This window comes from Acipenser ruthenus, chromosome 11, assembly GCF_902713425.1.
Source record: "Acipenser ruthenus chromosome 11, fAciRut3.2 maternal haplotype, whole genome shotgun sequence".
NCBI lineage: Eukaryota > Metazoa > Chordata > Actinopteri > Acipenseriformes > Acipenseridae > Acipenser > Acipenser ruthenus.
Genome location: NC_081199.1, coordinates 29,671,516 through 29,687,867, shown reverse-complemented (window position 1 = coordinate 29,687,867; position 16,352 = coordinate 29,671,516). Strand labels below are relative to the sequence as shown.

At 36.0% G+C, this 16,352-nt stretch overlaps 1 protein-coding gene across 1 annotated transcript in view; it reads left to right on the top strand.

Moving 5' to 3' along the window:
* Positions 1-855: 855 nt before the first annotated feature.
* The window catches only part of LOC117426369 (zinc finger protein 385B-like), a 65,989-nt gene continuing 50,492 nt past the window's right edge, over positions 856-16,352 (top strand). The window contains 2 exon segments of the mRNA XM_059033621.1: positions 856-875; positions 877-1,148. Coding sequence (XP_058889604.1) covers positions 856-875; positions 877-1,148 — 292 coding nt within the window.

The window sequence follows — 16,352 nt, the reverse complement described above, 5'->3', positions numbered from 1 at the left end:
CTCAGCGACCGTTTTTAAATACTGCAATTCATAAATAGAATTGGCACCTTGCTTGTAGCTGTGGGTTTGACAGATTAGGGACAGGGAGAGGTGGATAAGCTTATAGCCTATTTTGATTGAAAATACCACTAGTTATTTTATTGTATTATTTTGTTCACAAAACTTGTGTTTTTGACATTTTATGTTTTAGAATGCTTGAAATAGATTTTTCTCAGTTTTGTTTTGTTTAATGTAATATCTCATCTTGATTTCTTTGACCCCCACAATTTACGAGTGCAGAAACTGCAATAGAGACAGTTAATAACGATCTCTTAACTGGAAAGAGTGCTTTGCAACTTTGCTTTGCAGTTAGATTTGTGACATGACAATCTGTTCCAGGTTTCTGCTGAATTTGAAACTTAATTAAGTCCCAGGAAAGGGAATAGATGTATTTCTGTCACTGACGCTGTTGTGTTTTATTGTTTGGTTTTGTTTTGTTTACAACAGCTCACAAACTGTTCAAAAGATTGCATTATTATGTAAACAATTAGAGAAAAATGTACCTGTGACATAACAGAAGGTTCTTGAATTTGTTTTACTGCGGCAGTATTAGAATCAGATCACTAAACATTTTGTACAAAGCTGTGCTTATTGATAACATCCAGTAAAAATGAACCACTCCAGGGCACAATTGTTTAAACCATATTCAGTTGTTACTTAGATAGCTGTGCACATATACAATAAATACTTCACAGATCGTTTAATCAGACTTGCTGTTCCACTTACACTGTGCTATATGTACAGTCCGTGATAAGTTATTTATGATTTTGAATTATGTCAAAAATATTACTAGTGTTTCCCATTCATTTTAAAGGTATGAAGCGGCCATTGAGTCCGGATCCTTGAAAATGGAAGAATGAGCACACCCTTTATAAACTGTATTGAACACAAGGAAGCAAACAATAGTCATCTGGATATGCAGATAACTCAGGAGAAGAAGAAACTGCTTTACTCACTGTGTGAAGTATGCAACATTCAACTGAACACTGCTGCTCAAGCTAAGGTCCATTACAATGGAAAATCTCATCTTAAACGTGTCAAACAGCTCAACAATGGAAAACTTCCAGCCAGCACAGCCCCAAGGTCTACATTTGCCAGCACAAGCACAGGTATGTATGTGTGTGGAAATGATTATATGATTGCAGTGCAACTACAATGCACAGATTTCCAATTAGGTCTAATTTAAAATAATCTGATCAGAGTAGGGGAAAGTGAATTTGACAGCCTAGCCTTTTACTATATGAATGAAACTGAAATGTAAAATGACTACTATTCATGTTACTTTGTACTAAGACAGTGGTTCTCAACCTTTTTTTTAACTCACACCCTACCTTTGCAATTATTATTTTTTTTTTACTTGGTGCCCCCCTCTCCACAATAATGAATTATAAATCACACATCAGAAATCAACCAATCACAGTGAAGTATATGTCCAAATTCCAGTACCTCTTTATCCTGTGTACAGATTTCATCACATGCATAGAACACTGCAATTCTTTGTTTGTTTGTTTATTTGTATGTCTGGATACATATAAATACATATATGGTTTATTTGCAACAGGGATCAATAGGACAAGAGTAGTGCAGAATGAAACGGGAAACAAAACAAACTACGCCACAGTTGAATACTGAAAGTGAACTGTAATTCAATGGTAAAATGTGCTGTACTTATTTATTACTATTGCAAATTGAATGCTAAGCAGTCTCTGTTTATCAAGTAGGGATAGGAGAACTGGTTTGGTGAAAAAATGTGCACAATAATTAGCTATTCCTCTCCACTCCCAAACACCCAATCTGTATATTTTGTAATTCGCTGAACTTTCCTGAGCATTCCTGCAACCCCAAGCTCTTTTTAATGTTCATCGACTTCAGGTAAGTTGATACTGGGCGTTTTAAAGGAAGGTAAAAGCAGTACATTTCAGTACTATACTGCAGGGGAGTTACAGTTTGTAGTCTGATTGACACCTCCCCATTACGGGAGCGTACAGACACACATGTCTTCAATTACAAAATAGCAGAATGTAGAGCGACTACACCAGTTCAGTGAAATAATGCACACAACAAATTATAGAATACCTTTAGGTTCTTTTTATTCAGAAAACAAATTCAAAATGGCAGGAACAAGTTCACCAAGAAAGTCACCTCAAATTCATTTTAAAAGACATTTTGTTTATTGTAAAAATCCTAAAATAGCAACACATTGTTTACAAGGTGCTTGTTTAAGACAATCATTCCATTCACCTGTAAATAGGTAGAGAGATTTTGAACAGTTAAACAAAGTTCACATTATTGGGAATCATTTATTTTGTAAAGTGCAAATGTAACAACATTGCTAGCGAATAGAGGGGATATACATTTTTACAGAGCACAGTAACAGCAATAATAAAAACAAAATACTGCGGTCTAAAACACACACACACACACAGACACACACACACACACACACACACACACACACACACACACACACACACACTGTCCGTACAGGGGAGGGAACACAGAGGGGGAGAGAGAGAGACCAGCATCACAATATAGCCTATGCTGTTTCACTTCCTAAATTCCAGTCGGCTACTGACAGGCTAAAAACAGTCAAGCCACTTATGTTCATTATTCAACACCAGCATACAATCAGCCCAATACTTAGTGGGAATGCTCCATTTACAGATCTGTTTCACTCTTTTACTCGGTGTTCCAAGCTCCAAACGCTGAATTCCCACTCATGCACAGACAAACACAAACCCCAGGATGGCCATCCCGTTTGTAAAAATATGGGCTATTTATATTCAGGTGCGCAAATGGATCAATAATTCAATTAGTCGGTGCCTAATAAGGCAGATAAACGGAAACGAGTGGAGAAGCCAAAATAATGTGATACAAATCAATTATAAAGTGTCAGCCAGCATAAAGCGTTCACTAATCAAATAAATAAGATTATAAAAATAAATAATACACAAGTGCAAATTAAATGTGAACAGGGGATTCTTGACCCTGTTACATTAGTAACCGGCTGCCCACGAGATATACAAAATCACATATAAGACTGGTCTCCTCTGCATTTTATAGGCCCCACCAATGTGTTAAACACATGCAGTACTGTACAAGTGATGTTGTATTTAAGGCTGTACCCACAGTTGGCTGTGTTAATGCATATAAGACTACCATTGAGAAAACATAACTAATAACAGAGAGAGGTTGAGTTTTGCATTCAAATTATGGCTAAAACCCTCACTAGATGGCAGTATAAACGTTTGGAATCAGACTTTACAATCTAAGCAATTTAGTTACATCAAATAATATAGATTTAGTGATCATAATGTAATGAAGCAGATATATAGGAGGTTATGTGCTACTATACAATAGAGTTTGGGGTAAAACATTTTGAGCTGGTTTGTAGTGGGGCTTGGTTTTGCTTGTTGATCAGCCGTAGAGACAGGCAGACGGATAGCTTGGTGAGGGGTATGAGAAGAGGGTTAGGATGCAGGCACAAGATTTAGAAATTCTAGATTTGTCAAGTATTTTCATACAGATAATTCCATTTGTTATCTATTATTGATTTAAGTAGTATAATTAACACTTGACCTACTTTGCAGGAATGCAGTTTTCCAAAGTAACACAAAACCCACAGCCATTTCGGTTGCAGTTCAAACCCCAAACTATTTTGGTGCTGATAACCCCTCTGTGCGAAATACAACTCTGTGAGGAAGCAGAATTCTATTTGTAATTATTGCTATGGCTTCAATATGCTAGTATTAGTTTCCCTTGTCTTGTTTATTAAACTCATGGATTATACCAGACAATTAGAGTTAATGCCAAGAGGGATCTGTGAACAGCAAAGCTGACATTCATTCAGTAGGTTTATATGCGGCTGGCGTGCAGAGCAATTTTGAAAACTGAAAATTCTATAAATGCATTTCCATTTAAAATATCACAAATAAGATGTGTTATTTTAATACAATTACTATATGAAATAAACATAACTTGAGGAAGGATCTTGGTTTATTTTTGAATGGGATGCACAGTAAGGAAAGTAATCAATCAGGATGCTGGGATTTATTGTTCAACTCGCTGCACTCGAGATCATTTAAAAACTCTCCAGTGGAAAAGGGGGTGGATTATAGTTTCTACGATCATGTTTCATTTGAGTGGAAACTCCTAACCATGCCACCTTTGATTAAAACCAGAATTTCTTGTCTATAGCTTTTTGTTTATGTAATTTTGTAGATTTCTCTGTCAGGTGATATTCCCCATTTCTTGCTGATCATTTACTAGGTGTAATTACTAATATGTGGAATTGATCCCTTTTATTAAACCAGCAAATGATATATTTTATTTTAACCACAAACCAGTGAGTTCACTTGACTTGTAATAAGGACCAGTAACTTGCATGTTATGTACTGTGAATGAGCCTGCAGCTATGGTTATGTATGCTTACACAATGACATATGTGCCAAATAAAGCATAATGTGGTGCTACCTAACTTAATCTTGATGCCAAATCTATACATGTTACTATACCTTTAATGATGACTTCATGTAAATATGATATCATCATATGACACTACAGTAGTGGAGCACACTTCAATATTCAGTTTTATGCAGTTGCTTATAAAATAACCTATGTGCTTCATGCAGTAGGCACTGATTCTCATTGTCTTAATCTGCCGTTTCAGACCACTCCATTTCCACTTGCTTTGTCATTGCTAATGGCAACACTTGTCCGTCTGGTGTTTTTGTTTTGTTTTATTTTAGGCACAGCAATTCTGATTTGCTACTGCAGTGTAATGCTAGGTCATCAGCCCCACATTTGTCTTCCTTTTTGTGAGTATGCTGGTTAAATTACAGAAGCATAGAGCACTCCCTTCTCATTGTATCATCTGCTTAAAGTTGAAAGGGGAAGCAATGCGCATACTTGAGTCCTCATTCAGGGATGTTGGGGGATAAACACGCTAAGCCGTTTCATAAAGATAGATTTTCATGGTTTAGTGAATATGCTCACAGCAGCTTGTTGTATGTGTGTGGGGAAAATTAGCTTCTAGTGTGTTTCTCTGTATTGTTTCCTCTGTGCTTCTAACCAAACCGGAGATTGTTATTACAGTGAGCATCAAGAACTGGAACTGAAAATGCTTTTTTTTTTTTTTACAAATGAGTGACTACACGTGCCTGCCCTCTCCTAAAATGTTGCCAGCGTGTGAGGGATTTCCAATGAGCAGTGAAATGAACCAGCATCTGGGGAGCTTTAGAGCTGCATTGATCTTAAAGTATATTGTCACACAGATGAGAGGGGCTGAAGCCAAGTCTTTCTAGCTGTATACATACTGTAACACTGTCTGCATTTTGGATTTTCCTATTAAAATCATCAGCATTGTGAAAATAAATACTGCTGTGGAAATGTGGACCAGCTTGCTTAGCAGAGGTGAGCATTTTTTTTTTACATACATTTCTTGCTGTTTTTTAATTTGTAATTGTTCAAGTTCATGTAATATACACATTATCATGGAATACAGTACATATGTTCTTTTTAAAATGATTAGTCCTGCTGTGCTGTAAAGTTATTATATAATAGATACAGTTTTTTCTATATTGTAATTTATAGATGTCTGTAATGTACTTTCTATGTAGATTATAAATTGCAAATCCACATACAGTACCGGAATGCAGGATTTTGGTGTTGAAAATCATTAGTTGCACTAAATGCGCAATGCCTATAAATTTACTCCTGAAATGTATATTACAGTAAATGACAAATATGATGATGATGATGGTGCTGGTGGTGGTGGTGATGATGATAACTATTTCACATGATTTCCATTACATTCACAAACTACAAATTTAATTGGTTAAAAAAAATACATGTTTCTATTCAAAGATTATTTCGCATGTTTTAGATACTTTTTTCATGAGTCATTAACATCAATGAAAAATAAATTACAAAAAAACTAAAATGTGCATCTAAAAAGGGAAGAATGGAGATGTGTGTTTTGTTAGGCTGACATTTAAAAATGCAGGTGACATTGCTTTTAGAACTAGAGGGGTTTGAAGTAGTTCACCCGTTGGGAGTTGTCATTACTGTTTTATTGAGCTTTGATTTGGGTTGTAAAATGCAGGGACTTAGGATATTGTATGGCATTATTTAGGCTTGTAACGATAACATTGGGACCCCACGATAACAAATCGATAATATTTTATTGAAATTGAATATTCCATGAAATTAAAAACTTGCCTTGTATACGGTATATTGACTTACTGTCAAGAACGTAATCTGTGTTGTTGCTTCTAGAAGTTATTGAGAATATGCGTCTGTGAACAAATACAGGATGATGATGCAGAGATCAAGAGTAACCTGCTTTGTTAATGTATTTTATACATATTACTTTGTTTTAAATCAGTCCCAACTTTCAGCCATCTGTCTTGAGCGAAACTAATACTATTTAACATTACTACGTTGTCACTTGCCGCTGTTTTGGAAAAAAAAAATTTGTTTTGGTTTCTGGTTAAATAACTTAACGCAACAATACCAATATACCAACAATGGTATAGGGCAAGGCTGAATGGGTTTCAGCCCCAAAACAAAAGTCCAACACTCCAATAGCCACAATCCTCCGTGCACGAAAACTGTGCTCTTCGGTAAAGGATGTGGTGTGTGTTTGTGTGCTCACGGTGTGGTGCTAGCTCTGTGGCTGCAGCTCCTGGCTCTCAATCCTCCTCTGCAAAAGAAACAACACTTAACAAACACCAAACAAAACAGCGCTCCGGCTCAGGCTTCGCATTCTGCATGAGGGGACCTTACTTGCGCAACTGCGTCCCCTTGTAGTCCCCTTGTAGTCCCCTTGTAGTCCTCCCTGTAGTCAGCTCGGCGTCATGGATTATCCAATCGCTGCCTGACCCGTATCTGACTGCAATGGAGCTGGAGCGCTTTTTTGTTTTTTGTTTGTTAAGTGTCGTTTGTCTTGCAGAGGAGGAAAATGTGTAAATAAAGAATGGATGTTTTTGCACTATAAAGTATTGTTTGGACATTTCCTTTTTATCCATGCACCACTCACATCCTGACACAGTCAAATACCTTCACTCTCTGCCACACAGCCTTACTGTTGGTATAATATTATAGTATAATTAAGTATTGTCAAAATGAATGAAACAAAAAGTGAAATGGAACTTCTGCTTCTTAAAAAAAGAAAGGTTCTAAAATAATATTTCTCAATAAACAGTGTTTGCTTGATGTCGATTGTATATGCACAGGTCTTCTCCAAATCTCTCTGTTTTGACAGTGGATCTATAGATTTCAGCATCCGCAAGATCAAACGGTGTTTTGTGTTTGACAGAAGATTCAAGAATATTTGTTGACTGTCTTTACACAGAAGGCTTGGATAAGAAGAAATAATACATATCTTTGCAAGTCCCAGGGCCACTGTCGTGCTTCAAGGTGTTGTGTGCTTTGAAAGCATGAAATTTGGTTTATACCAAGCACATGATTTCTCATTTAGCTGTGCTTTTTTTGGTAATGGTCAATTTATCGTTCACTGCCAAGATATTAGATTTCTGTTGGAGCTGTATAGCTTGTGCCAAGGTGTCCCTTGGAGATAAAAAATAATAATAATTATACCCCAGAGAGGAGACTTTAACCACTGCCCTGAACTGCTGAGGGCATTATTGCATTAATTCTAGAAAATCAATCTTGGTATTGGAAAATGTCCATAATTCAATTCAATTTCCCCCAAGTCATTGTGCTTGCATACCATGAACTGTAATGCAAGAGAGTTCATACTCTTTTTACCGTATTTGTGTGTGTCTAGGATACTGAATGATCGTGGTATAAGGTTTTTATTCACCGCAGGATTATGCCCCAGGAAATCATGAGCCCCAACAGGGCAGAGTGGTTTATGTAAGGACATACTTCTAACACGAATAAAAAACGTTTACCATGAACGATCATTCAGTATTATTATTATTATTATTTGTTTATTTAGCAGACGCCTTTATCCAAGGCGACTTACAGAGACTAGGGTGTGTGAACTATGCATCAGCTGCAGAGCCACTTACAATTACGTCTCACCCGAAAGACGGAGCACAAGGAGGTTAAGTGACTTGCTCAGGGTCACACAGTGAGTCAGTGGCTGAGGTGGGATTTGAACCGGGGACCTCCTGGTTACAAGCCCTTTTCTTTAACCACTGGACCACACAGCCTCCTGTTATTATTCCTCCTGTTAGTATTCTGTTTATACCACAAGTATATATTTAAAATAAAACAACAATAAATAATATGGACTTACGATTGTAACGTGACCAGAGATTGGATGTACCTCCATGATACATCAACAGTCTCTTGCACAGTTTGCATTCAACTTTTTTTTTTTTGGGTCGTCTGGGCATTTAACAAAAAAAATCCCAAACAACAGAGGGGTTTCGAGACATTTCTTTCAATACAGCTTGCACTATCGCTTTGCTGTCGAGATGGTGAATGAAGAAATTTGCCTCCGGTTAACACAGGCTGGAGGGGGGAGGGACGGACGGTGCTCAGTTTTTACGAAATTAAAATTATTACTGTCTTGTACACTAAGTATTCAGCACATATTTTACTGAAGCACTATAACCTCTATAGGTAACCCCCAGTGCTTTGGCAAACCCTGCTCTATACACGGCAGTGGCACAGAGTTGCTACATAAGATTTGGTTGGATTTTAATATAACAACTTTTGTTTAAGTAATATGCATTATACAAATAAAAAGATTGAATTTTGCATGTGAGTGACATTTAATGTGTGATTTATAGTATTCACACATTGTCAAACAATTTCTGTTCACAGAAAAAAAAAAAAAACAGTGCGTGAATGGCGTCTGACGAACCTTTGAAAGTTTAAAACAATCTTCGAATTACTGGCTAGCGAACAAACCTTCTAACACAGCCCTAAAAACATTGTCAACAGACTATACTTTGACGCAGATTAATTTTGAACCCTGTTTATGACCTCTTCTTTAGGTAGAACCTTGATCACTCAGTCAATTTACATCCTCTCTTTCTTACCTTTACTGGTTTGAATGAAGGGGCTACAGCCTGCTCAGATAAGTTAGACGCAGACAGGTAACTGGCATTTCTTGACTAAACCCGTTCTCAAGTTAATTGGAGTCCAAATAAAATTTGATTTGATTTCAGACATTTTAAAGTTGTTATAAAATGCGTATAGGTGGCAGTATTGTTTGAACTACCGACATGTAACTCTGTCCTGAATTTCAGCAGCACACCACTGGATTGGAATGTAAACAAAGACACATTCAAAATTAGTCCCGGTAAGCATGTTAACCCACACATGTTATCCCACTCATGTTATCCCACTCAAGTGAGATGACAAAAATATATGCCACGGTAGATATAGTAGTATATGCATTGTAACGTTCTTCGCGTCTTTGAGTGAAACAAGACTCGGGGAGACCAGATGGGATTCCAAACTTGACCAGTTTATTTTTGTCGAACAACTGGTGGAAAAGCAAATCCCTGTCTGGGCCAGGGTTCACGCCAAAATAACAAACTCTATTCACTTTTCTTTACAGTCGTCCTCTCACTCTCCCTCACTCTGTTATCTTCATTTCTCTCAGACACTCTTGTTCTATGTCTCTTCCAATCCACAGACACACTCCTGGGTTATTAGTGCTTCACAGCTAAGGCCCTCACTTTCAGCCTCTCTCTTTGTCCCTCACAATCTCACAGCAACCACTCAAGTCGAAGTCTGTGCACATTCTCCTCCTTGAGGCTTGTTCCCCCACCCCACCTACTTATAGCCTTGGGGGAGGGCCCCACCCCACCCCTCACACACACACACACACTAACGGTGTGCCCCGTACTCTTACAGTACATGTAACACTAAACAAGACATGACAAACAAACATATAGGACAAACAGTGTCTATCGCCACAGTTGTTACAATATGTATATCTTTTTTCCAAGAATGAAAAGGTTTGCAAAAACAAAAACAAAGTCTAGTGCATTGTCATGGAATTTATTTTTCAAATATGTCCTTCGTCGGATAGTAAATCATTTGTATACAGGTCAATTACCTCATAAATGATATAAAAAGGAGTCCCCAGTAATGTTGATGAAGCTGACACCCTGAGATCCTTGAAGAAGCTGCTTGATGAGATTCCGGGATCAATAAGCTACTAACAACCAAACAAGCAAGATGGGCTGAATGGCCTCCTCTCGTTTGTAAACGTTCTTATGTTCTTATAAATACATGAACAGATACATTGATTATACTAATAAACTGCAAACCTATATATAATTATACTATGTAATAATTGTATTTTTACTGTAAATTATGTAGACTATTGCATACCTATACAGCTATTGTTTTTGAAATGCTTGATATTGGCATGTTAACGTGTGTGTCTCTGCTCATGATATTATTACTATCATCAGAGGCTAAGATTTCAATTAACTAAAGAGGTTTAAGAAAATACAAAATGTGAAAAAGGAGAGCATGTGGGTGCTTTTTTTATTATTTTGTTTTTTAATCATTAACGATAATGATTTGATCAAGTTGAAATACCCAATGCTCTTCATTTCAGTTTGTTTATTTCTGGAATTTATATTTTTCTAAATGTTTGTAAAATCCATGCCAGACCATTCACATTATTTGAAAGTCACAGCAAAGAAAAAATGCAGTGTTTTCATAGTCAAAACAGGCACTGCAACCAGTCCTCACAGCTGCTACTTGTATGTGTTCTAGCACCAGACATCCATACAAAATTTATATTTGGTGTACACATCCACACATTTTTATTCTGTTAGAATAATGGCAGCTCAAAAAGAAAAATGGTTCATTTATCAAAATCGAAAGCATCTTGGAGCTCTGTCATGCATAGTTTCATCAAATCAGCATTGTTGCTACATGCATACAATAATAAAATGATTTGCCAAGAGAGCATTAGGCAGGTGGCTCTCCCTCTCCCTGCTGCCATTGATTTAACACTATAATATCAGTCTATTTCTGTTGCTTTTTTATTTTAATATCAAAGATACTCATTTCCTCCTTACAGTAGTTCCAAGTTTCACTTCTGGGTTACTTTTGGTAAGAACATTATATAGCTGACTTGCTTTCCCTTTTAAGGATACATTAACAGTTCCTTATCAAGTTAAGAAAAGGGAACTTACTGGCCTCATCACTTCACTATAACCCTGTCCAGACAAATGATTCTGTTTGTGAAAGTATTTCTGAGATAGACACACACACACACATGAATAAAATGTGCAGCCTTTACATGTAAAACTGTACAAATCAAAATAAATAAATAATAATTAAAATGTAAAGCACATGCTTTTGTGTATATGGCCTCTCCCTCACATGATTGATTATCCCTGGCATATGTACAGTACGTATATAAAAGCTGCATATGCATCTGTTGAACAAATACCCTAGATTTCAAACCTCTATATCACTGAAAGAACATGTAGCAATTAGACTGAGGGATAGTCAAAATATAATGTAACCACCTGGCTTCGAATCTGTGTCACCCCGGCTGACCAGGGTTGCCAGATACCCTATTGACAATGTTATACAAAGTGTTTCCTGTCTGTCATCTGTACATACTGCAGTATCAGGTTAGTTTACCACTTTTACATTTTATGTAAAAACCTACTTTGTGAGTTTATATGATCTGCTTTTAATTGAATGCTATAAATGTGCATTTTTTTATTTAGCTTATCTCTCTAGGTTGTAAGTGGAATTGGGATTACGCTAACCATTGTATGTTATTTTAGTTCATTTAAATCCAGTTGAGTTGTTTTGTAAAGAGTAGAGCATTAGACTAAATGTAATGGTATGTTCTGCCTGCGGGAAGTTGAACGCCTGTGCTTATTTGGAAAATGAATTGCTGCAGTCAAGATTATCTGCTAAAGCTAGTGCATTGCATTTAGGAATCAATATGTGTAATAAGGGCTTTTGAATGTCTCCCACACTGTTCTGCAAAGTGCTGGGCTCAACACATGTAAAACTGTGGGAAACTTCCGGATTCCAGATATTTATTCCAGATAAATTCATGTTTTGCTGTCGAAAATTAAAAAGATTCAAGAACAACAACAAAGATGTAAACTTGCAACATCAACATAAAATACAAGAACATAAATTAAGAGCATGTATTTCAGGCAGTAAATCCTGAATAGTCACCATACCTGATTCTATAGTGCAGTTGACAAGCTAGCTTTTTTTATTTATGTACAGTATTTTTTTGTTTTGAAACAATGGAATGATCATATTATGACCTGGTAATAATTTGTTTGAAACAGCCATTGGCACATGTACCAATGAATTATTTTGCTATGTACTGCTGTACCAGCAGAAATCGAAAGGAATTGTTGTCAAGTAGCTGACCTGACAGATTAAATGCTGGAGTCTAAACTAATATATGTTAGAAATGATTGATTTTCTAAGCCAATACAACAAATTCGTCAATGATTGACTCTGGGAGGTGTGTGACATTGATAGAAGAACAATTACTTCTGGTCTCGTTTTATTTAAAAAAAAAAAAAAAAAAAAAAAAGAAAAGCGCATGTGCAGTTGTGCTTGAATCTCATCTCTCATCTCTTCGGTGCCTGAAAAGTGCTGCGCTTGTTCAAGAATAAGCTTTACTACAATCATGACATACCCACTCAGTAAATAGATACTTGCCTTTCAGTTGTGGATAATGTGGTGTTATTTGTGTGTATACATATATGGATACAGATGTATTTGCTTATGTAATCATATTTCAAGTTTAGCGTACAACAATGATGCTACATTTACAGTAAAATATTTCCTGGGTGGCTGTTTACAACTTTCCCCTGTTCTTCAGTGTTCTACAGTGCCTTAGAAACCAGATTTGCTTGGCTTCCCAGTTTGTTTACGTGCTGTAAATATAGTTTCAGTCTCAGGCACAGACGTTTTATTCTCTCTTGAATCCTTCTTGCCACTCCTGAACTAATAAAGCAAGCTGCTAATGCTCTACCTACAACAGCAGACGGCTATTTATATGACCTGCAAGCTTAGCTTACAGAAATAAAACAAAAATGAAAACAGAAAAAAAGGTGAGCCTCTTTTTTTTTTTAATGGTGTTTATATTAACATTTTACAGGGAATATTGTACCTAAGAGTTGATACAGTATTTCCACCATGGGTTTATGAGGTAATTTAATGGCTGCAGAAACCGGAATACATGATTCTATTTAATTACTTTATGTACAAACACATCATAGGGCACTGGAAGACAGTTATTGTTATTATTATTATTGAACATGGAGGTTCAGCGAATTAAATAAATAACACAACGTACAGTAATTGGCAAAACACTGTTTAATTCACTGAGCTGGTTTAATAAGCCCAAGTATGTTCTATTAAATGCATTCTTCTTTTTATTTTCATAATACTAAACCCAACTGACACTCAGGATGGTCCTTTATTTTTTTTCACAAAATTCTTTTAGAAAACAAACCAAGTCTGTTTAGGAAATCATTTTATTAAATTGTTGTAAAACTGTAACAGTGTGTTGCTTTGGCAACCTCTCTCTATAGGGTTATCTGAAATGTATTTTCCTTAAACGTGTAATGTAAATTATGTCACCACAAAAATATGTAACCTTGGTCGAATACGCTTTCAATTGAGTATAGCCATACTTGGCACAGGAATACATTTTAAGCATAAAGTTGAAACCCCCTTGATCTACTCAATAACAGTTACACATGTAATGCATTATGGACACTTGAATTATAAGGAACAAAAAGGGTCAAGCATCAGGCAAAAAAAGTGATGGAGTATGCATAAAGACAAAATGATTTTTTACAATGTGCTGAAAAGAGGGAAGTAAGGATAACAAACAACGTGTCCTAATCCTAACACACCAAATCACTTTCATCATTATGAATGCTGTACTTTAAAGATACTGCACGGTAGCTAAACAGCAATTATTTTAAATTGGTTAAAACCTAACCCGTTATATCTGCTAGATTGGAAACCCATGCAATGTATCAATCAGTGAACTCAAATGATGTATTTAACCATCTAGTGGTGTCCTATGTATGTCACACTTTATAGTATTAAATATATCTTGAGAACGACTTCTCTAATTGTGATAAAACTTGGTTACAACATTCTTTACCACAAATGTTATTGACAGAATCATAACCTAGGTAACACTTTAGTTTAGGGATCCGATATAAGTGATTATAAACAATCTATAAACATGTTATTAATTATGCTATTAACAATTATAGACTATGATTAGAAATAATAAGCGTTATTATACACTTTTGTAATTTTTTTGCACTATTGTTTATAATCGCTTATAACGGATATAGTCTGTCTTTTCTGGTCTGTTTTTCTTTCTATGTCTGTGTGTCTGTCTCTGTCTGCTTTTATATGTCTGTCTCACCAATTGTATGGGGTTGCTTTGTTTTTGCAAGTTCATAAGCTTTTGCCATTTTTTTTGTTTTTTTGTTTATAACCACTTATAACCGATCCCTAAAGTGTTACCGAATCCTATATATTGCATGGTGGATGAAGGTGATCCAATTTTTCATGATCATGATGGCTCTAGATATTTTGTAATTTTTCATGATCATGAAGGCTCTATATATTTTGTAATTAATAATAAATAACAACACTTAAAAAATAAAATAAAAAAGTCAGCTGTGTCCTTATATGTGGAATTACCGGGTGAGTGGCATGAAAAGGAAAGGGAGCCTTTGGAGAATGCAACTACAGGGATATTTTATGGATTGAGCCATTGGGAACTGCGGCCCTTTGCCAATGTTGCTGAAGATAGGGCACTTAGCTAAACGCATGTAATGGAAACTTTCTGCACATTGCAAGCCTGCCACACTTATCAGAAAACGTTTCATTCAAGTTTGGCCTTCGGAGCAATTCATATATTTTTGTGTTTAAGCATATGAAATTTGCACACATGCATACATTTGTATCCAATGTTTATAATTCTCACAGGCATTAGCATGGCTAATAAGCTAAATATATAAAAGGGCCATCACAGATTCTACAGAATTCAAACAGATGTATCTATGCTGTGCTGTTAGCGGGGAATTGTGTTTATGATTTCTCTACTTCTGTCTCCATCATTTTGGCAGGTGTCACACAAATATAAGTACATGTTACCTATTGTAATTCATTTACATTTTTTGACTTTCTTGTTTTCTTTACAATACCATCCGTTTATATATTTATTTATTTTCTTATGTATTAACCGTGATCCCGCTTATCAAACCGCTATTGCTCCGTGTCTGGACTGATCTGATTTTTGTAATGTGTTTTTTTGTAAGAAATGTAAGTTGCCCTGGATGAGGGCGTCTGTTATAAGAAAATACACACATACAGTAACAACAACAATAATTAATAATATTAATAATCCAGCTGGAATCACCTGTTTTTTTTAATAGCATATAATTGCTTGACAAACCTGGGGGGCAATTCATTCAACCTAAATAAAATGGCTGAACGGGTAGTGGAATAAGAAAGGCTCCCCTTTCGTACATTTTACATTCAAAACTCTGACAAAATGTAATCAGTAATCAGTAGCCTAGCCTACTTCTGTTTAAGCAGTGTCTGATATTGAAATCTATGTGAATGCAAGATAAGGAGGTGCAAACTGTTGCTTGATCCTGCTGCATGTGTCTATTAAAGTAAAGCTTTCCTGCATTATACAGGTAGTTGTTTTGTATCTGCCGGCTCAGTTTATGTTACATACCGACGGTATGTACTATGTTACCGTGCTGTACTCTGTACCGTGCTCTTTTGGGAGTTATTCTTTTATTTTTTTCGAACATGGCAGGATTTCACAAATTGCCGGCCAAAAAGAAGTTTCGAATATGGCACATTTTGCGCATAACCCTCTGCGCAGTGCGCAAACCTTTCGAATATCTGGGCCTGTATATTTTGTATATTTCAGCCTTGGCAGAGGATGTGTGTTTCTAATATAAATGTTCTAATTCTTTTTTGGTTTCATTGTCACGTTAAATTTCCGAGACTTTAAAAATCAGTTCATCTTTGTTTGTGCAGCTGTAACTCTGTTATGAAACATTAAACACAACATTATTCGGCTTTCTTAAAGCTTTTTTTTTTCCAAAGCAGATGCTCTTAATTTACTCCCCTTAGTTCTGTTTTAAGTCTGGTATTTGCTCCGAGCTGCCTCTTTTTAAAAACAATATTCAAGAAACTCAGAATTAGAATACATTTTAAGGTGGTTTTACAATAAATATTTCCATCCATAACTATTAAATGCTCTATAATTTATAAATAATAAAAGAAACTTCAGAGGATTTATTAAGTTTGCAAGTGCACCCATG